The following is a 22,051-nucleotide window of genomic DNA, read 5'->3' as shown; positions in this document are numbered from 1 at the left end:
ACAAAAATAAATCTTAATAATAAAATCATCCGCATGGTTTTATGTCGCTCTGGTGTTTCTGAAAGAAGCTCTGTCTTCCAGTTCTCATGGAGAAGGACTGACTCCTGCAACCTCGACCTTTCTGAAGTGACCTGCTTCCTGTGTGCCTGAGGTGCCTTTAAACCAACTCAAGTTTCTCTGAGGCCGGCCCACTTCATTCTTGAAGGTCTATGTGGCAGAAGTACCTTGAGGCATATAGCTGTTGGGGGGAGGGGGAGAAGAAAGTATTTCTGGCCAGGGAGTGTCCTGGGGATGTGGTAGTTTGGAGGCAGCTGTGATGGGGGCCCGTGATCTCTATGTATCCTGCTCTCCTTGCCATGGGTCAGCATCTGAGGGAGGCTGTATTAGGGGAGAGTGTAGAAAACAGTTTCCTTTTGGGTATATGGATCAAAGTGGACAGTGTCGCTGGTATCCATGATCCCTACTTGTGATCCCCGCTTGTGTCGGAGATAGAAAACAACCTTCTTCAGTTGGCCTGGGTTGAACTCTCTGTTCTCTTGATTTGATCTTTGCTGAGATGGGTGGAGAATTTTCACAGTATCAGAAAGCTCTAAGGTCATTGCATGATGAGAAAACTCAGGGGTGAAGGAGGAACAAATGACATATGGTTTCCTGATGTTTTAGGGATAAACAGCAGCTAGCTTATTCTCCTCTGAGGTCACTGAGGCCTGAGCAATTAACTAACTTTTCCAGAAGATTTGAGCTTGCTGGGTGTATAGGCTCACACCTGCAGTCCTGGCACTGGGGAAACTGAGGTAGGAACATAACCATGGCAAGCCTGGGCTACAGAGTAAGACCCAGCCCAGCTAGGAGGTGGTCACCTCCTGAGGTACTGTTGCTTCTCCATCAAAGAGTGCCAAGAACCTCTCAGATGCTGTCCTTATCTCAACATAGACAAGAAGAAGTTGGTGTGGGGGCACAAGCTGTAATCCAAACATTCAGGAGTTCAAGATCAGTCTTGGTTACATAGCAAGTTCAAAACCAGCCTGGGCAACATGCTACCCTTTCTCAAAAACAGACAAAAAAGGAAGAAGTGATAGATGAGGAGGGACATTTTAAGCCCTTCATCCTCCACCCTTAACTTGACTCATTCCCCATCAATACACGGAGGAATTCGGATTTTTCTGTCTGTCTAGACAGCCAGTAATGAAAACAAACCTTCCTCTTTCTAAGGTTTGTCACAGGCATTGAAGTCTGACTGACACAGACTTAAATGCTGTAGCCCAATGTTAGAAGTTCCCAAAGATCAAAGCCTCTCAAGTCTAAAATCCCATAAGATCAAAATTTGGACAATACAATTCTGGAAATAACAATTTTAATGTTTTAAAAGACAGTTATTTTCATTTTAAAGGAGCATTATTGAAGATGTATGTGTATACAACAAACATGCTACTTCCAAATTAAAATAGGCATAAATAATATACATGCCTTTGCAAGAAGAAACACTCAGCTATAATATAGTCCTACAGGTATAGCAACTGTGAGCAAATGACATGGGTTCATAAGTAGGTTAAAAACAAAACTTACAAACAAATGAAAGGGCTGGTGAGATAGCTCAGCTGGTAAGGGTGCTCATGTGGGAGCCTGAAGACCTGAGCCAAACTCCCAGCTCACACAAGACTGGGAATGAGATGATTCCCAACAGCTGTCCTCTTACTTTTAGGCATAAGACATCATGCACACAAACACATACACACTAAAGAAATATAGCAAACAAAAATTTAAAACTGAATAGAGTAAAAAGAAAACTGTAAATAGGCATGTCATTACTATATTGGCTATTTTTCTCAAGCCACTGTGAGAAAATGCTTGGCAGAAACAACTGACATGAGGAGAGGTTCACTCTGACTCGTAGTTTTGAGGCCCTCCATGGTGGTAGGAAGGGCAAAGGTGATGGGCCTGCTGAGTGGCGGCAGCATCACGTGTCAAGCGTTAACTCCTCACATCTTGGTCATCCAGGAAGCCGAGAGCCTTGGCCAGAGAGCCATGTATACATTACCTTCAATGCCTGTGCCCAGAGAGCCACTTTTGCTAACTAAGCCATAGTTCCTAAGGTTCCACAACTGTTCCAAACAGTGCCACATCCTGTAGACCTGGTTTTTAAGCCTGTGGAGAATGTTTCTGAGTCAGGTCCTGATGACTGTGCTTGCTAACTGTATGCACCCAGCTTTTTTAATGTAGTCAAATGGAGTGATTTGATGGGCAACCAACGTCTTCTTGAAAGAACGAATAAACAAACAAAATGAACGGTAAGTGTGAGAGCCAAAGCTACATTTTAAGTTTTAATTACTATGCCTAAAAAAGAGATCAATGAAACAAAAATGTCCAAGGACAGTTTCTTAAATGCTGGAGGCTACTGTTTATGGGAGAAAACAAGTCACATGTTTTCACTCCCTAAACAAATTTGTTTGACCCATCTGCACACAGGTAGGAAATATGTCAGGATGTATAATTGCTGCTGGTTGGGTGTAGGTAGGCAGTATGAGGGATGCATACATTGTTGTTCCCAGATTACGGCCCCCAGAGAGAGACCACCAGAGAGGCCCAGACTATAATAAGCAAAGTTTAATCAGCATAATACAAACATGTTTGGAACTCATCTCCACCCCTGTAGTAGTGAGGTAGAAAGGAGTTGTATCTCCTCTATAGGGTAAGCTTTTAAAGGCATAGCTACAAAGAGGCTTTTTGAGGCTGTTTTGGCATGGATGTAAGGACTTTTGCTCCCTCTCATGCTGCTAAGTCAGCTTTCTCCTTGTTCTTAGAGCAAGGCCACTGTTTCTGGGTCAGGCCATCTTCATCAGCCTGTACCAGGTGGCTGGCTGGGCTGAGCTAAGTGACCTTGTGCTCAGAATCTCCCGGGTGGGAGGGGGAAGGCCGTCGTCTTCCTGGGAAAACATTTTGCTAGGAAATTTCTTTTCGCCCCTTTGAGAATAAGGGGTGAGGGTCCCACAACATCAGTATGTATGCTTGTCACCGATGGGACCTCATGGGAAATGTGGTGAATTGTAGATTTTGCTTTCTTAACATGACTCAGGGCTATTTCTAGGAACCCAGTATGGACCTGGCCAGAACCCATCCACCTGGCCAGTATTTAATTAAAGCTTGCTTCAAATTTGGCTTTAAACTGTGGTAGTGATCTGTCTCTTGATCTGTGGAATTGATGTTAGCTGCTATTGGGGAGAGGTATGCTACTAGTGTTATGACCCCCAAAGGTCTCAGCATGGAATCTGATGCTTATTGGAGCGACTGTAAACTCTGAGAGACCGACTTGCCATCTGGGTTTACTATATCTAGCTTGCCAGGACCTATTTAATGTCAATGTGAAAAGAACGCTCACCCCAAAGGAAATAACAGCTTTGGAGCCAAATAAGAGGCCATGGCCCATAAACACATTTCTGCCTTCTCAAATAACATGGTCAATGTAGAAAGTTTTTAGAAGTTTTTATAGTAACAGAAAAATGAAAGCCATAAGCCAATGCATTTTAAAAATACATTGGTAGAAACGTTAAGAGGACAGAGTGCAGTGGAGAAATCTCAGCCATAGGCTTCAGATGCTTTCTGGAGCATCCTTAAGCCCTTTGATTGGCAGAACTATTGCCTGCAGCATTCCGGAAACTCTCTCCATCTCACTGAAGTGCTAACCGGCCTCTGCAGACACAGCTTCTTTCCAGGGACTCTCATTCACACACAGAGCAGTTCTTCCTTATTCAATCAGCTGGAACACGTGCTTGCTTCTGGAAATCTCTCTGGTGTGCTCAAATATGGCTCTCTCTCGAGCTTTTAAGCCTGTTCATCCGATGGGTTCAAACAACGGAAAGTTCTCTAATTCCTCCCAACTCCCATAAGATCTTTCCCAGCAAGCAGGAGTTTCGATTCTCTAAGTCCTGTGCCTTGAGACGATCATTTGATTCTCCTTATTTCTGCACACATCATTTGTGCTTAATTTCATAGTCTATCCCTCCAGTTCTGGGCGGGATGTGCGGGTCCTATCCCGGACCCCAGCCATAAGAAGCTGCGACAACGTCCGGGACATTATTCTTGTCCCAATAAGCAGACTGTTTACGCTCAACCAACTGTAGTTAAGAGTGCGGACCGGCGCAGCACCGGCGGGGGGTGGGGGAGTGGGGCGGGGATCTCACAACCACGCCTGCGCAGCCCGAGGCGGGCGCTTGCGCAGGCGCCGGAGACCGAGCCCGGAGACGCGCGCGAACCGTACGTGTGTGGTGTTATGGCTCTCAGGCCTCAGAGGACTTTCAGGCGGCGTCAGGTCGAGTCCAGCGACAGCGACGGCCCAGAGGAGCGGCCTGCAGAGGAGCCGGGAGAGCCAGGCCGGCCATCTGCGGGTGGAAGAGCAGAGGGAGTAGAACCGCTGCGGAGGGCCCGTGGCGCCCGGGGCCGCGGTCGGGTGTGGGCGAGCTCCAGGCGCAGCCCCGGAACTGCTTCCCGCTGCGCAGGTGACCGAGGGTCGGGAAGGGGTCTGATCCGCGGGGCTCCAGCTCCAGAGGCCTCTATCGTCTTTGGGCTGTCGGAACGCTTCTGTAGACTTTGGTGGCACGTCGTAGTTTGCGTACTCTGACGACCCACACCGACTAGTGAACCCAAATCCTCAAAGAGGAGTCGAACTACTGATGCTCTTAAAAGTAGCTGAGAGTCAGATGTGCCATTTGGAAATTTCTTAACAGTTTTCTAAGAACACCTGACAATTCATTTAAAGACTAAGGGGCAGAGTTTGGAACATTGTCATTCTTAAAATCAGTTATCTGCAGTAACAATAAAACGTAGGTAAAGATAATGTAAAACGAGATATTTATTTATTTATTTTTTGTTTTTCGAGACAGGGTGTCTCTGTGGTTTTGGAGCCTGTCCTGGAACTAGCTCTTGTGGACCAGGCTGGTCTCGAACTCTCAGAGATCTGCCTGCCTCTGCCTCCCGAGTGCTGGGATTAAAGGCTTGCGCCACCACCGCCGGGCCGAGATATTTATTGTGACAGAGATTGGTGACACTATGGACTGTTCCATTCTGTCATCGAATACAAAGTCAGTTGAGGACTAGAAAAGCAGATCTGTGTTCAGTGTCCAGCAGCCACATGGAGGCTCACAATGGTCTGTAACTCTAGGAAGTTGGAAGCCCTCTTTGACCTTGTCGGACAGCAGACACACAGATCCATACCGCAGACAGAACACTCAACACTTCATCAGTCCTGAAGCCCCGACTTTCTCCTATTTTTAGCCCCATTAAAGAATATGAATGATTTTTCATATGTGTTCACTTGTAAATGAAAGTTGGGCATGTTTAGTGGTGTACAAGATGATTTGAGATACTTTGGGTTGTTTACACAGATCTAATTTATTTTCATGGTGGGAACCTATAAAATCCTCCAGCCATTTTCCAATAGAGCATACAGCAAAACACATCATTATTTACTGATACAATAAGCTTATTGTACTAAACTTATTCTTGTAAAGTTTTGTAACCTTTGCCAACATATTTCTACATTAGCTCATATTAACCACCATTCTACTCTGTCTCTATGACTTCCTCAGATTGTTTGGATTCGACATGTTAGTGTGTACTTGCCATGTTTGTCCTTGTGTGCTGAGCTTCTTTCACTTAAAGTCTTCAAGGGTCAGCCTCTTAGTGATTTTTTTTAAGTCACTGTGAGGGCCCTCTGTTCATCTGTTTCAGTGATCTTTTTATTTATAACAAAGTGTGTCGGTCCACCTTGAGTAAGAGTACTGAGGCCGCAGAGCACCAACTCTTCCCTTCTAGAACAGTGCTTCTCAATCTTCTTTGCCTTTGGACTTTCTTTGTAACTCTTTAGGGCCCCAAAGGGCTTTTGTTTCCATGGGTTATTTTGATTTTTGTTACCACTCTTCTAAAGAAGCTGTTTACTTGATTCAAGACTTAATAAAATTCACTATTTTTATTGCTTCATCAACAGTAAGCAAAGCTGCCTTTTTTCCCCTTCTCGTGGTTAATGGTGGTTGTTAGCTGTCTGACCCAGATGCTGGGAACCAAACTCGGGTCTTCTGCAAGGACAGTATGTGTTCTTGACCTCTGGTCCACCTCTCAGCCTCCCTTTAAAGCGTTTATCTGCTCCGGTCTTTTTGAGCTCCATGTAGTTGAACTAAGAGGAAATCTTATCAATTAAATATGTTTATTTTGGCTGTTGATTCAAATATTTTGACTTTCTTGCTTCTAAAGGTGTCCTCTTAGAATCCAAAAGAGTCAATCTCTCAGCAGATGAAGGGGAAGGAGCGCATTCCTCATCGGAAAGTAAGGAGGATTCAGCGGATGAAAGGGAAGGAGCACATCCCTCGTCGGAAAGTGAGGAGGGTTCAGCGGATGAAGGGGAAGGAGCACATCCCTCGTCGGAAAATGAGGAGGGTTCAGCGGATGAAGGGGAAGGAGCACATCCCTCATCGGAAAGTGAGGGGGATCAGAGTCCATCCTCTAACCGCTCTAGTTCTCTGGAAGAGAAAGAAGTTTCACCCACAGGTTGGTAATTTTTATAATTTTACATAACTTACTTAACTAACTTCCTTCCTTTTTCAAGACAGGTTCTCACTTTGTACCCCAGGCTGGTCTGGAATTCATTCTGTAGCTTAAGCCGGCCTCAAACTCACTATCTGCCTCCTGAGACTATGATGTATCGCCATGCCCAGCTCTAATATCAGTACTTCATACACCAGGAATTCTTATTGTTGATGAAACAGTAAAACGTATAGAGCAAATGGGTCATTATTTATAGCATGATATGCCAGAGATCCGACAGGAAGTCTCCTCCACAGTATGTTCTTAACTACTGCTCTTTGCAGTCTCATAACTAGAGGCCGGTAAGAGTGTGTCTGTGAGAATGTTGTCAGTGCCAGTAGCATGTCTCAAACCTGACGGAGAACATTATAGTATATGTAGGAAACTTATAATGACAATATAGTATGTGTGGGAAACTCATAATGGCTTTTTTTTAAAAAAAAAAAAAGATTGGTCATTAAAAACTTTGAGATATTAAGTCTGTTGTGGCATTGTACTGGCAAATTGAGAAGTTTTGTTCATCCAGGTCTTTAAATGTAATCCGGGGCTTTGTAGCTTGTTTTCTGATGTATAGACTCTTTCTAGTCTAGTGGCACTTAGACACCTGTGAGAAAAGTAGTGCAGTTCCCGGCACCCACGTTGGGCTGCTTACAGCCACTCGTAACTCTAGCTCCAAGCGTGTCTGATGTCTCCAGCCTCCTCGGGTACCAGCCTTCATGTGTCAAATACACATGCACAATTAAAAATATTAAATAGTTCTTGGTAAGCAAATGCAGTCTCGGGTAGATTCCAGATGCAGCACCGTCCAATAGAAGTTTTGTTATGATGGAAAAATTTTGTACCTTCACCATCTAGTACAGTAGCCACTGGCCACAATTAGCTATGAGCTCTTAAGACAGGGATACTGTAACTAAGCAGCTGAATTTTTGTTTTTTGTTTTTTGTTTTTTTTGTTTTTTTTTTTGGTTTTTTTTTGAGACAGGGTTTCTCTGTGGTTTTGGAGCCTGTCCTGGAACTAGCTCTTGTAGACCAGGCTGGTCTCAAACTCACAGAGATCCGCCTGTCTCTGCCTCCCGAGTGCTGGGATTAAAGGCGTGCGCCACCACCGCCCGGCTGCAGCTGAATTTTTGATCTAATTAAATTGATATAGTAAGATCTGGCTAGTAGCTGCTGCGGTCGGCAGTGCTTCTGTGTGTAAACAGTGTGAGAGAATGGTTCTGAAGTATTGAGGAGAGGCCAGTCTGCGACAATGTGTAGGGTAGTTTCTGATCAGAGAGTTGTGTAGTTCCCCAGGGGGAGAGGGTGGTCGGCTCCCTTCAGAGTGCAGGACAGCTCCACAGTAAAGAATTGTCCCTCCTCCACATACCGTTACAAACACGGCTGTGCTATCTAGAGAAGATGGTAAGGCTGGATCTGATGGCCCGAGCGAGCCTGTCGTCCCAGCACAAAGCCTCACATGTACAAAGAATGCTTTTGTTACGTGTTCAGATGATAGACCTAGAGAATTAGCCAGTGATAGACATTTGCCCTGAAATACTCTCTGTGGCAGATTCTTCTTACCAAAAAAGATCAGATTGTTAGGTGATTGCCTGGTAGATGGTGCACATGCAAACATGAGCTATCGGAGCATGTCTGTATCCATTCTGCCCTTATCTGACATCTGCTGTGTGGGAACCATGGAGGTTTGGAGGAATGGGACAGGAAACATAGTTTCCCTTCCCTCAACTTTCACTTAGAACTTGGGAGAGGCCTGCTCTCTGTGACACCAGCATCTCAGCAGTGAGCCCCGTGCCTGGAATGTAGTGTCTGAGCCCACCAGCTCATGCAGGTGACCCACTTCCAAGTCATGTCTGTCTCCAGTACACTTAAGTATTGGAGCCGAATGTGTTATTGTAACCTCCTCCACATTCCAGTCCTCTCAGAGGCTGTACAAACAGACCGTGCTCATCTCCAGGACCATAGGTTACTAAGGTCCCCAAATGTGTCCCCAGGGCTGAACCAGGTGTTCTCTCCTGTGATCTGACACTTTAATCTGCTTTAGATGCTAAGAGCTGCTCTTCTCAGTTTCAAAGATATACTGACTTGTCTTCACATACACCACCATTAAATCATTACCCAGATTAGGAAAGGCTCAGAGCTCTGGCAGGTTGCTCATAAGCAACAGTTTTCTTTTTCAGTATTCATTTAGTTAAAGAATTCAGCAACAGTTATTTGATTTACGCTTCATTCTGTTCTGTTCTGTTTTTTTGTTTGTTCGTTTATTTGTGGTTTTTTTTGTGTGTCTTTTTTGAGACATGGTTTTGCAGTGTAGCACTGGCCAGTCGTGGTGCCCAGGCTGGCCTTGAACTCTCTGCAGTCTTCTTTCCTCTGATACCCTGGGATTGTTAGCATGTGGCCCATTGCCACACATGTTTTATAATAATTATGTTAAATCCTGTAAGAGAATAAAGGCACACCTGTCCCTTTACCTCCTGATAATAATCTTTAAATAAATACTGGTCTAGCTGAGTGACACCTGTTTGTAATTCCAGAGGATCACAAGTTCCAGGCCAACTTGTCCTACATGAGACCCTGTCTCAAAGAGAAATAAATAACTGGGTTACTGAGATGGCTTCTGGGGTTAAAGATGCTTGGAACCAAGCCTAAGGACCTGAGTTTGATACCTGGGACCCAGGTGATAGGACAGAACCGACTCCCACAAGTTTTCCTGACATCTACGTGTGTGCTTCTATTCCCAATAAAATCAATAATGTAACTAGACTTTTTGAAAGGAAAAACAAAGTATGTACAAATTGCCTATTAAAAAACAAATAATTTGATAGCCTGATTGGATTAAGACATGATTTTTATTTATGTGCGTGTACATATGTACCAGTACATGTGGCAGGTGCCCACAGAGTCCAGAAGAGGGCGTTAGATCCTTTATGGATCACAACCTGCTCAAGTGAGCACTGGGAACCAAGCTGGTTCTGGGGAAGAGCATCAAGCATTTTTAACTGCTGAACCATCTCTTCTCGGCCTCTCCTCTTCTTCTCTTCCTCCTCCTTACATTCATTCATTCATTCATTCATTCATTCATTCATTTATTCTCTCTGTCGCAGTCTCACTGTGTGTGCATGCACATACACATAAGCATATACAGATCAGAGGATGGCTTCCATGAATCTTTTCTCCCCCCCCCCTCCCCATGAAGGTCCCAGGGATCAAACACAGGTCATCAGACTTGGCAAGCTTAAGCTGTCTTTCTGGCCCCATGATTGTCTTACTGTCAGTGAATACTCACTGATTTCTAGCAGTTGCTGTGTATTGTTTCATGATTGACTCTGCACATTTTATTTTCCCTAGGACTGCTGTCACTGAGTCTGTTGTATGATGACTGAGACTTCTGAAGTCTCGACTTTTCCTCTTGTGTTTTAAGCATTACAGCATTTGCATTTATGTTTTCTATTTGCCTGATACCTGTCTTGTATTCTCAGAAAGTTGAGGTCAGGGTTGAGGTATAGCTGAGTTGGTAGAGTAAATGCCCACCAGGTATGAAACTCTGGATTTGGATCCTCAGCATCACAAAAACTAGTCATGGTGGTCCATGCCTGGGGTCCTAGCATTTGGAAATGTGAAGAAGGCAGGAGGTTCGAAGTCATTCCTGCTTACGCAGTGGCTGCCTGAGCTTCATGGGACTTACATCTCTATTGTTTTCAGGTGCTTGAAGTGATAGGAATTTCTCCCATCATCTTATTTATGGTGGCATTTTCTTAAGAAAATATTTTTGTGAACTATAAAGGAAAATTTTATGCACAAAGAAACCTCAGTTCCTAAATTATAAGAATTTGTGTTAGTGAATATATGCTATACTATAGAAATAAAACAAAAATTGAAGTTTCACTGAAGTTGTCATTTAGGGACTGGAGAGATGGTCCAGCAGTTAAGAGCACTGGCTGCCCTTCCAGAGGACCTGGATTCAATTCCTAGCATCCACCTGAGTAGCTGACAGCTGACTGTAACTCCAGTTCTAGAACTTCTGATTGTCTCTTCTGCCTGCATGGCCACCAGGTTCACACATGTGCACAGACATACATTCAGTAAAACATTCATTCATATATATATAATCTCTAAAGCAAAACAAAAATGCCAAAACAAAAACTCATTTAATTAGGTTCATTTATCTGGCGAAAAGAATTTATTTTCTTTATGTTTAACTTCTCTCATTTCTTACATGTGGGTCTCACTGCAAAACCTTGATAAGAAAGTAAAAGGCACAAGGGAATGGTGCCAGTGTATTCTCTATAGTGCTAGATTACATTCACTTCTCTATATGCATTTTATATCTATTACATTAATTTTATTCCTTTATTTACTAGATGTTGAACCATTTATTACAGTCACATGAAGCTATCTAAATTGTGGAAAATTTAGGAACATGGTACCTTTTCTTGCCTTGAATTCAATGAGCATGCATTCTGTAGCATATGGTTTTCATTGTCCTCTTCATCTGTTTCAGTTAAGATCCCTGATGCAGCTTTTATTCGGGAAGCCCGCAGAAAACGTGAGTTGGCCAGGACCCCAGGTGACTATATTTCACTGGACGTAAACTATCCCTCCACCACTTCTGACCGGAAGAAGAGCAGTGAGTACGACCCGGAGAGTGATCCTGATGACGATGAAAAGAGAATACTGTTTACCCCAAAGCCTCAAACACTCAGACAAAGAATGGCTGAAGAAACGTGTATGTATTTAATTTATTTACCGGCATATAAAGATCAAGACATTTTCATTACAATAGTGAAATTTGTTTGTTCATGACCATGTTTTTATCATTTCTCAAAAAAATTGCTCTTGGAAATGGGGATGCAGCTCAGTTGGCAGTCTTCTTTGTTGTTGTTTTGTTTTTTCTATGATTTATTTATTATGTACACAATGTTCTGCCTGCATGTATGCCTACAGGCCAGAAGAGGGCACCAAATCTCATTACAAATGGTTGTGAACCAACATGTAGTTGCTGGGAATTAAACTCAGGACCTCTGGAAGAGCAGCCAGTACTCTTGACCTCTGAGCCACCTCTCCAACCCCTAGTCTTTCTAGTGTGCATGAAGGCTTGGGTTAGAGCCCCAGTTACACAGTTGGGATGGCACATTCCTCTAATCCTTGCACCAAGAAGTCTCTTGCCCACCCCCCCAAAACAGTGGCACCAAGCTGAATCCTCAGTCCATAGTATCATGGCTTTTTAAATGATACGATTCTGTCATATCATCTAACGTTCCTTCAGGGTGTGTGTTGTAATATTTACTAATACTGGGCTGTTCGCAGTTCTCATTTGTAACATGTGCCTCATCACACTTTTCCACAGAATAAAACTGGTCCCTTGTACCCAGAAATTTTCTTTGTGTTTGAGACAGCGTCTCGTGTATCCAGGCTAGTCTCAGACTTACCATGTAGCTAAAGATGACCTTGAATTTCTTATCCCTACTTCCCAAATACCAGGATTGTATGGGTATGTGCCACCACCACATGAGACTTACAAGGTCCTAGGGATTGAATTCAGGGCTTCATGCATGACAGGCAAGCACTCTTCAACTATGCTATGTCCTAGGCTCCCAGAAACTATTTTTTAAATGTTAATTCTTAGGAATGAATTAAGTATCTTTTTCTTTTAAAAATGTATTAATTTATTTTACTTTTTATTGATTTTTGCTTATGTGTGTGAGCTCACATGTGAGTGCTCGTGCGGTCATGTGGAGTTCAGAGTGCACTTGGGCTGTCAAGAGGATAAATCGCAGTAGTGTTTCTCTTCCATCATGTGTTATGGGTCCCAGGACAGAACTCAGGTCATTGAGCCTGATGTCAGACACCTTTAACCATTGGGCCATCTTGCTAGCCCCATTTACTTATTCTGTGCTGTGTGTGAGAGTATGGACACACACATGTCACAGTATAACTGTGGCGGTCAGAGAACAACTTGTGGGAAGTTGGTTCTTTCCTTCTTGATTGGCTGGTTCTTCAGGGTTGTCAAGATTGATGGCAAATGTACTTGCTAAGCCATCTATTCTCCCCAGCCCTTCCATATGGGAACGTGGGTGGCTGGTGTTGAGCATGCTGGCCCTGGACCCAGTGGCTGCATTTGAGTTCCCATTGCGAGACAGCACTGCAACTAGTTACTTAGCCCTGAGAGTAGTGAGCGTTAACGTGTGTCTTCTGGTGTATAGCAGTCAGAAATGAAGAGGCAAGCGAAGAGAAAGAGAGTCCGGAAGATGAAAATCAGGACATTTGGGAACAACAGCAAATGAGGAAAGCAGTCAAGATGATACAGGTAACTGTTTCTATGTCTGTGCTATATGTTAGCATCCTGAGGGCTCTGTAACAAATTACCACAAACCTGGTGACTTTATTTTTACTTTTAAAAATTGTCCTGGGGGAGCACTCAAGCCACGTGCATGTGTGAAGTAGGACGGCTTTGTAGAGTTGGTTCTGTCTTTCCAGTGGCGTGAATTGTGGAGATCAAGCGCAGGGCTCATGCACAGCTTTCCTGCTGAGCCATCATGTGTGCTGTGAGTTGTCAGGACTGCGTGAGAACTGCTTTTCCCAATTGTGGGTGCTCTGGGTGACTCCAGGACCCCCTGCCCCGTCTCTGCCTCCGCATGCCTTCTCTGTGTCTGCTCTGTGTGTCTTAGGAAGACAGTTGTGTTTGCATTTAGGATCACCCAGAAAATCAGTTTATTCTCGTCTGGATTCTTCCTTAGCTATAACCACGAAGACTCTTCATCACATGGGACAAGTCTAAGCCCTGAGTGAGCTCTGGGGGTAGAACTTGGGGAGGACCATCATTTAACTCACTATAAGAGCTAAAAAGTATAGGGGAAACCATGATCATTTTGGAATTTCAAACTAGAGAACTTACTAACAGATTGTTTTTATAATTTTTTTTAAGTCCTCACTTTTGGTAAAGCCCATGCATCCAAAGAACTTCCAAATAGCACTTTGAGAAGAAATATGTTCAGTTCTTGCTGTACAGCTCAAGTTTACCAATTCCCTTGTGTTTGCTGCTTTTCCTTTTAAAGACTAATTGTTACTGTGGTAAAATACCAGAGGTTCCAGAGCATTCGTACAGAGTACTTCATAGCACAGTGATTGTCATGGTCATCCTAACCAAAATAATCAATTTCATTTATTAAGTAGTTAAGTCTAGAGAGTTTAATGAGATTTGTGCCCTAACAGCTTAATAACTATCAGAAAAAGAGAATACAGATAAATTGAGGAAATGTTGGATAAGATGGCTCAGCAGGTAAAATGTTTACCACACAAGTCTGGTGACTTAAGATGGCTCCCCGAAACTCGATGTGGAAGGAGAGAATCAACTCCACAAAGTTGTCCTCTGACTAGACATTCGAAGGCCTGTGTGTGCCGTATTTACACAGACACTGTAACACCTGATTTTGTGTTACACCCTCGGTACAGTTCGCGCGCCACTGTACCTAACAGGAGTCTAGCAAGGGCCTGGAGATTGAAAGAACACACAGAGAGACCAGGGTCATTCGAAAGGAGATCAGCCGAATGCCAGTTTATTCAGACTTGGGGAAATCCTTATGTATCTAACTGCTGCACAAGGATCTCCGCCCAGGCAGGTGGGAAATTACCATATTAACAATGGAGTAAATGTCCTGCAGCTAATCACCGGGCGGGGCAGGGAGCACAGAAGCACACAGGAAGCTTAGTTAGCTGATCATAAACTGTCCCCGCGAATGCACCCCAGGAATAAGGGAGACCAGGGCTCTACAAGACACAGTAGTTTCATTAAGTATCCACACTGCATAGTAATGAGAAGTGTGCCTGTAAGAATGTTGTTCCGTAGTTCCTGCTTCAGTTCCTGCTGACAGGCTCCTGCCTGGTGTTTCCCTGAAGTCGAGCTGCTGTTTGGCACTGTAAGATAAAATCAGCCCTTTCCTCCCCAAGTTGCTTCTAGTCAGTGTTTTATCCCAGAAACTGAGAAGCAGATAAGGACACCTTGTTTCTGCCTTCTTATAACTCATTTTGGTGTCTAACATTGGTGAGAGTTGGCAGATCCTGATTTTCTTGAGCATCCTTCCTTGTTCCTTGTCTGAAATAGTGGACTTTGAGAATTTGCTTTACGTGGTAAGTGTGGTAGTGGTGAGCTGTGGTTGCCAAAAAGACTGATGGGAAGGGCCATAAGATACTCTTTCAGGAATGTAGTCTCTGCAGGCTCCAAATTCCAAACAGCCATGGCTTTACTTGTTCCCATTTCTTCAAGAACTCCATGACGTCCCAAGAATGCATCAGAATATCTGTAAAATTAGCTTTGAAATTTTAGGAACTAACTTTCGTGGAAATCCAAACTTTAAAATGTGTTTTGTACATATAAATTTAATAGACAGGGTAGAACTGTAGCTCAGTGGCAGTGCACTTGCCTAGCATACATCAGGCCCTAAGTTCAGTCCTCAGTACTGCCAAGGCAGGGGTGGGTTGGGGTGGGAGGCTGGGGTTTCTTGGTTTGGGGTTTTGTTTCTTTGAGACTAGGTCTCCCTATGTAGCGCTGGCTGCCCTGGGACTCGCTATGTGGATGAGTCTGGCACCACAGCGCCTGGCTGGAAAAAAAAAAAGCACTGATATATTCCAAAATTGATGAAGGATTTTTTAAAAAAATATTTTATTGTGACCATGATATTATAAAGACATGGTAACCTTATTTAGTCTCTTTTGTATGGTAAATGAATTTTTTTTAAAAAATTAACTCTTGATATCTCTTAGGGACAGAACATAGACCTTTCCTACAACAGTGGGTCTCAGACACTGAAGAAGTTTGATACTTCCGTTTCATTTCCACCAGTAAATTTGGAAATTATAAAGAAACAATTAAATAATAGGTGAGTAATGTTTATTTTGTAATTTATATTCATCCTCAGTGATTAGTAGTAAAAAAGCACTCTATTTTAATTATTAAACATTAACATTGAACAGGTTATAGGAAAAGGTCTCATTTTACCATATAAATAGCAGATTTTCTTGTTAGTCTTAATGACAAATATTCCCTACATGATTAAAACCAGTAATTGCAATTTTTTAAAAACTTAATATGATGACTCAAGGCATTTTTCTACACTGCTGGATTTCATTGGGGTTGTGTGTGTGGTCTTTAGAGGTGTGGTCTTGGTTTGTAGCCCAGCTGGCCTTGAACTCCTATCCTCTGACTTCCTCCTCAGAAGGAGTCCCCACGTGCTTCCGTGGTGTACCATCACGTTCATCTTCTATAGTAAATAGTTGATGCTTGTTCCTATAGTTAATTTATTTATTCGTCTGTTCTAAGTCTCACCTTGTGTTGCTATAGTAGTGAACACGTCTCTTAGTTTTGTTGCGTTTTGTGAGGCAGGGTCTTATTCTGCAGCCCAGGCCAGCCTCAGATGTAACTGTGCAGCCTTGGCTGCCTTTGAATAATGACTCTCCTACCTTGGCCTCCCTAGTGCTGGGATTATAGGTGTGTGTGACTGCATCTGGCTTTTTGTGTGTGTGCATGTGCTTTTTCTTAAACTACATTAGCTTAAAATTTACCATGACCAAGAGCTTATTTTTATGACTCTGAATACAGTGCCTTCCAGAAGCACAGTTCTTTTTTACACTCTGGGCCTTGATAATTACCCTGAGCCGATAGTGCTAACCTTATGACTTACACTTTGCTAAAATAATGGCATGTCCTGCCAGAGGCTATTGGTTCTGAGTACTTTATTACAGAATATACTCGGAATCCAGTGTCTGCTGGTCCCTGTTTATAAGAGAGTAGATGTGATGGTCAGGGTTTGATTAGCCCATGTGACAGTATGACATAAGGGCATTGATTCTGCTGCCTTTAGAGAATATCCTCATTTTTTTTTCAAAGTGTATAGTACACATATATATAGCACATGTGTGGAGTCAGAGCACAGCTTTGAGGGGTCAATTCTCTCCTTCCATCTTTACATGGGGTTCGGAGATTGAACTCAGGACATCAGGCTTCTGCATTAGTGACTAGCTCAAGATGGGTTTTTTTCTTGCCTGAGAATAGGTTCAGATTTTCCTTTCCTAATATCTGTACGTAAGCTTTAAAGTAACTCAGTTCCTTAATCACATTGCAGAGTCTGTCAACTGTAGCTGTTCGTTTAAAGATATTTTTATAGAAAAGATACTTTGTAATATTATGAAATAAATATTTGAAATCTTCAAACTTACCAGCACTTAGTATCTTTATTCTGTGGGGTTAGCAGCCTCCAGACCACTGTGTGTTGGTAGTACTGCCTGTGGGTACTTCGGTGATACAGCACAGAGCTGAGTAGTGCAAGAGCAATTATGCAGCTCTAAAAGCTGAGATATTTACTGTCTGACCTGCTACAAAATAAGCTTACCAACTTCTAAACAGATTCAAGATTATTTCTGAAGTACATTCATTATCATCTACTGGAGTTTTGATTAGCTTTCCTTAGTTAGAATAAAACAGAATTAAAGCTCCTACATCTCCTGCATATAAACCACAGGCCATCTGGTGTTTGTTGAGGGATTGCATCTGAGAGAATTGTCTTAAGTGATAGAATGAGAGGTAGTGGGTCACTGGGGTAGACTAATGTCTCAGATACTCTGAGTAAATGCTACTTTTAACTTTATTATGGTATGTTTTTCAAGTAGGCTTTTTATTTTAAAAGGAAAATGTGTTTTCTAATAAATCAGTACAAAATGATACACACTGAGAAGAAAACTGGCTTCCCTAAGGAAATTTGCCACCAGTTTGTTTTATTATCTTCTAGAAATTGCCTCATGTATGTATCTTATAGAAGTACATAGTATTTTTATATTGCCCCATTTCTTTTATTTAAAAAAAAAGCCGAGCCAATGTACACCCTGACGTATGGCTATCTTTATTAACATAATATATGCTTAGAAAGTCTATCACTTTAATGTTCTACTTAAAATAATTCATCCATGATTTTTGCTGCATGTTATTGTTTTTACCCCTCACTAGTGTGGAGGGGAGGGGAAGAGGAAGGGTGATGAAGGAGTTCAAGGTCATCCTTTTGATACCTAGTGCCCTTTAGGCCAGCTTGGGTTAAAGAGACCCAGTTTCAAGAAATTATTAAATGGAGAAATTAGTCCTATGGTCAGCGTCTGTCTCTGAGTCCTTGTAGGTATCCTTTTGTGCCTTTTTCTTTGAGATCAGCAATTGTCTTCTCCTTAGCTTCACACACCTAAACCAGGTTTCTGTGGGAATCACTGTCCCTAGCTGTGTTTGAAAACATCTTCATTAGCATACTGGTTAAAAGAAAAGGTATGAAAAATGAAACTTTTATTTTATTTAGATTAACATTACTACAGGATACTTATCGCTCGCACCAGAGAGAATATGAAAAATATGAACAAGACATCAAGAGTTCAAAGACTGCAATCCAGAACCTGGAGAATGCACCTGATCAAAATCTAAACTACAAATTCTACAAAGGCATGAAAATTTATGTGGAAAATATAATTGATTGTCTAAATGAAAAGGTATATATAACTATTCTTAAAGTTAGAACCCTCCCTTATTGGTCAATTAACAGAGAAAAGTCAGGCTGGGGAGATGGCTCCATGGGTAAAGGATTAAACAAACACAGGGACTGAGAACCCACGTAGAAGAGGTACGGTGGGGTGGGTTTTCAACAGGCTCTTACTGAGTTCTAGGACGACAGTTCCATGCTACCACACAGATCTTTAACAAGCTGTTCACATTCCCTTTAATGTTAGACATGGGCTGTTAGTTGGTTTTGGGGTTTTGAGATTTTTGTTTTCATTTGGTTTTTGGTTTTTTAGTTGCTATTGTAAAATGTTACATAAAACTTTTGGCATACATTTTTTTTCCATGTATATGGAGACTGCAGTTTCCCCTTTCTCCTCCCAGTCCCTCCCTCCATGTCCTCTCTCTCCCAGATCCACTCCTCCATTTATTTCCCTTCAGGAAAGGGCGGGTCTCTCAGTGATATCAACCAAACATGGCATGGCATGTTGCAGTGAGACTAGGAACATCTCCTCATATTAAGGCTCTATCATAACATTTCATCTAAGACATATTACTGGAAAAATTAATTGCTAGATTGGTAAAAAAAAATGGATTTTGTAAAATGTCTATTTTGATGGGGGGGTGGACCCTCATTTTCTTAGCTGGATTAATTTTGCTTATGAACAAGGTCCCAGTCTAAAGCTTAGGGTGACTTGGTTCACTTGGGGTGATCATCCTGCCTTAGCTTCCTCAGTTCTGGGAGTTCACGTGTGTGAGCCACCATGCCCTGTGGAGATCTTTTTCTTATAAATTCTCTAAGTCCTTTGCTCTGTTCAAATCTTGGTTCTTAGATTTTTTTTTCTCTTAGTTTTTAGAATTTAAACAAATCTTTATGGTTCCAAACATATTGTATTTAATTTGTTTGGTTGTTTTTGCCTGCATGTATGTCTGTACAGCTCATGCATTCAGTGTGTAGAGTCCAGAAAAGAGCGTCAGATCCCCTGGTACTGGAATTTCAGGTGGTTGTGAGCTGCCATATGAGTGCTACACGTTGAACTGGGGTCCTAGAAGAGCGGCCAGTGTTCTTAACCACTGAGCCGTCTCTGCAGCCCAATTTAAAGTTTTTAATTTTAAATAATTTTAAGATAGTTGTTCAATTAATCTAAAATTTACAGGGTTTATTTTGATACTTGTAGGTTTTAAAATTTCACACTGTAGGTCTTTAAGTCTTTTCACCTCACACATTTGTGTTTTGTGCATATTCAGTCCTGACATTGGAATCTCTACTACCTTTCTACAAGGTAAGTTATTTATACCACAGAACTAAATAAGATAGGGCTGGGCAGCGGTGGCACACACCTTTAATCCCAGCACTCGGGAGGCAGAGGTAGGCAGATCTCTGTGAGTTCAAGGCCAGCCTGGTCTACGGAGTGAGGAGCGAGTTCCAGGACAGACTCCAAAGCCACAGAGAAACCCTGTCTGGAAGAACAAAAAAAAAAAAAAAGAAGAAGAAGAATAAAGGAAGGAAAAGAAAAAAGATTAAAAAAAAAAGCCTACTTTTTATATCATTCTATCCATCATGAAATATTATCTGTCCTTTACATGTTAATTGTCAGTGATGCTTGCCTTCTGTGGTATTTTTTAGTCTTAATTATTTTCTTCATTTGTCTTTGGATTACACTTTTCATATCCTACTGACCTACATGGGGTTGCTGTAGCTGGCACCCTGGAAGAAGCTGCAGGACACTGGAGTAAAGTGACTGCTCTTAGGAAGTAGGATTCCAGTTTCATCTGGTTACAGATTTCTGTAGCAAAGCCCTCTTAGCTGTCCCTAGAAACTCTCTTCCATTTTATGAAGTTTATTCTGGTGCCGGGCCTCAAATGGGGGCCTTACGCCTGCTAGGCAGACCCTGTGCCCCTTGCTGCATCCCAGCTTCTGTCCTCTCATTCCCCTCCGTCCTTTACCAGTCACATGCACATTCTCCTGGCACTGTCATTTGGTTTATAATCTGTGATACTTGCACTAATACTAGAGTTATTTTTCAAGAATTGAATGTATACATGTGATCATAATACCTTTTACTCTTTCTATAATTCTTTATTGATAAACAGGGAAATGTCACATATGTGTTTCAGATTATCAGCATTGAGGAACTAGAATCATCCACGCGCATACTGCTTTTAAAAAGATCAGACGCACTTTTGAAACGCAGGCAAGATGAGCTAAAATGGGAATCATCCTATCTGCAACAGTTATCACGTTAGTAGTCCCTGTGTTCTGTTATTATCACTAAACTAGATTGCCGTCTGGAAGTAAAAGTACTTTTAGTTCTCTAAAAAAATTAGGCTTGTATTGCCGTGATGAAACACCACAACCAAAAGCAAGTCGGGGAGGAAAGGGTTTATTTTCGCCACAGTTCCATGTCACAGTTCATCACCAGAAGCAGGTAGGGCAAGAATGCAAGCAGGATAGGAATCCTGTCTTGCTTCCATTGCTTGCTCAGCCTGCTTTCTTACAGAACCCAGGACCGCCAACCCAGCGGTGACCCTCCCACATCAATCACTAGTTAAGAATATACCCTAAAGGATTTCCTACAGCCAGATCTTAACAAGACGTTTTCTCAGTCCTCTCTGATGACTCTTAACTTGTGTCAAGTTGACATAAAACTAGCCAGAAAAAGCTTTTTCTGTTTTCATACCGATCCTTCTCCCAAACATGACATTACAGAGAGGAGTTTCAATATACCGTGTTTAAGGTTAAAAACTAAATATTAGAATTTCCAGTCACTTAAGCATTTGAGACAGAGTTTAAGTGTTTATTTTCTTCGTATGTGTGTGTGAGTATATATAAGTGCATCACACATATGCAGGACTGTTCAGAGGTTAAAAGGGTATACAGTCCGCTGGGACTGCCACTACAGACAATTATGAGCCGTGTAGGTGCTAGGAACTGAAAAAAAGGCAGACAGTGCTCTTAACTGCTGAGCCATCTCCCCAGCTCTCTTGACACTGTGTATTTATATGCCATTAAATGAGCAGAGTGGTTGGAAAGGACTTTCCAGCTCTGTAGTTGAAGCCTGTGAAGGCTGGTGGGTGTCAGCAGAGTTGGTAAGGGATGGCCATTCCATGTCCTCACACCACACTGCAGCCACAGTTGTGTCTTAGCTTGAGGTGCTCTTGGGCGTGAGATCCAGTGTAGGTGACAAAGAACAGTAAAGTGACTGCCAAACCCCCATATTTGGTCATTCGTAAACAGTGGAACTTGGTGAATGAAGCAAGCCATACATAGTATAAGTAAGATGTTGGCAGTGTAAATATTTCTAGTATATGATTACAGAGGAAATTGGTGTAATTGCTAGAAAAGAAAAAAGAATGAGAAAAAAGAAACCTACTGTACTAAGTGGCACACACCAGCAAGATACATTTAGGGCAACAGGCTTGATGGTTGTTAACACTGGTAAGTAATGGACATTTAGATTCATTGATAATACAATTACATTTTGAGCACATTTCGTGTTCTTATATATACACATACATACTTCATATTATCTATAGCCTCAGTGATTCACTATTCTGAGACTGTAGTACAAAGCTAATTTTGTGAATTAACAGGCAAAGCTGAGACATCGGCAAATGGAAGCTTGGCCCTAGATGACAAGGATCAGCGAATTCTGGAAGAGATTGAAGCACGAAGGTATCTATACAAAGTGAAGTCTTAGCACACTGAGCAAGCACTTTTTACTATTGCAGTAGAATTAACTTTGTGAGATAATCACCCCGCCTGACGTGCCGAGTTTCAAGAATGATGTAAAACCAAAGCTGAGTTCAGCTGGCCTCACTACTTTAGAGACAAACTGGGGCTCAGGCAGAACTAGTGAGGTGGCCTTTGTTAGGCGGATTGCTTTGAACTAGAAACCACTTCTAACTAGTTGCACTCTCTTTAAGAAGTCTTTCCATTCAGAGAATGATCTGAGTT

At 42.3% G+C, this 22,051-nt stretch overlaps 1 protein-coding gene across 1 annotated transcript in view; it reads left to right on the top strand.

The window, feature by feature from the left end:
* The first annotated feature begins 4,221 nt into the window (after positions 1-4,221).
* Positions 4,222-22,051, top strand: part of Gcfc2 (GC-rich sequence DNA-binding factor 2) — a 34,117-nt gene continuing 16,287 nt past the window's right edge. Inside the window, exons 1-8 of the mRNA XM_075983789.1 lie at positions 4,222-4,493; positions 6,244-6,537; positions 11,071-11,295; positions 12,773-12,876; positions 15,330-15,445; positions 17,900-18,086; positions 20,212-20,335; positions 21,688-21,769. Coding sequence (XP_075839904.1) covers positions 4,268-4,493; positions 6,244-6,537; positions 11,071-11,295; positions 12,773-12,876; positions 15,330-15,445; positions 17,900-18,086; positions 20,212-20,335; positions 21,688-21,769 — 1,358 coding nt within the window. The 5' untranslated portion in view covers positions 4,222-4,267. The remainder of the gene's footprint in view (positions 4,494-6,243; positions 6,538-11,070; positions 11,296-12,772; positions 12,877-15,329; positions 15,446-17,899; positions 18,087-20,211; positions 20,336-21,687; positions 21,770-22,051) is intronic.

Source organism: Microtus pennsylvanicus, chromosome 8 (genome assembly GCF_037038515.1).
Source record: "Microtus pennsylvanicus isolate mMicPen1 chromosome 8, mMicPen1.hap1, whole genome shotgun sequence".
Lineage (NCBI taxonomy): Eukaryota > Metazoa > Chordata > Mammalia > Rodentia > Cricetidae > Microtus > Microtus pennsylvanicus.
The sequence above is the reverse complement of the archived record's forward strand: the minus strand, read 5'-3'. Positions and strand labels throughout refer to the sequence as shown.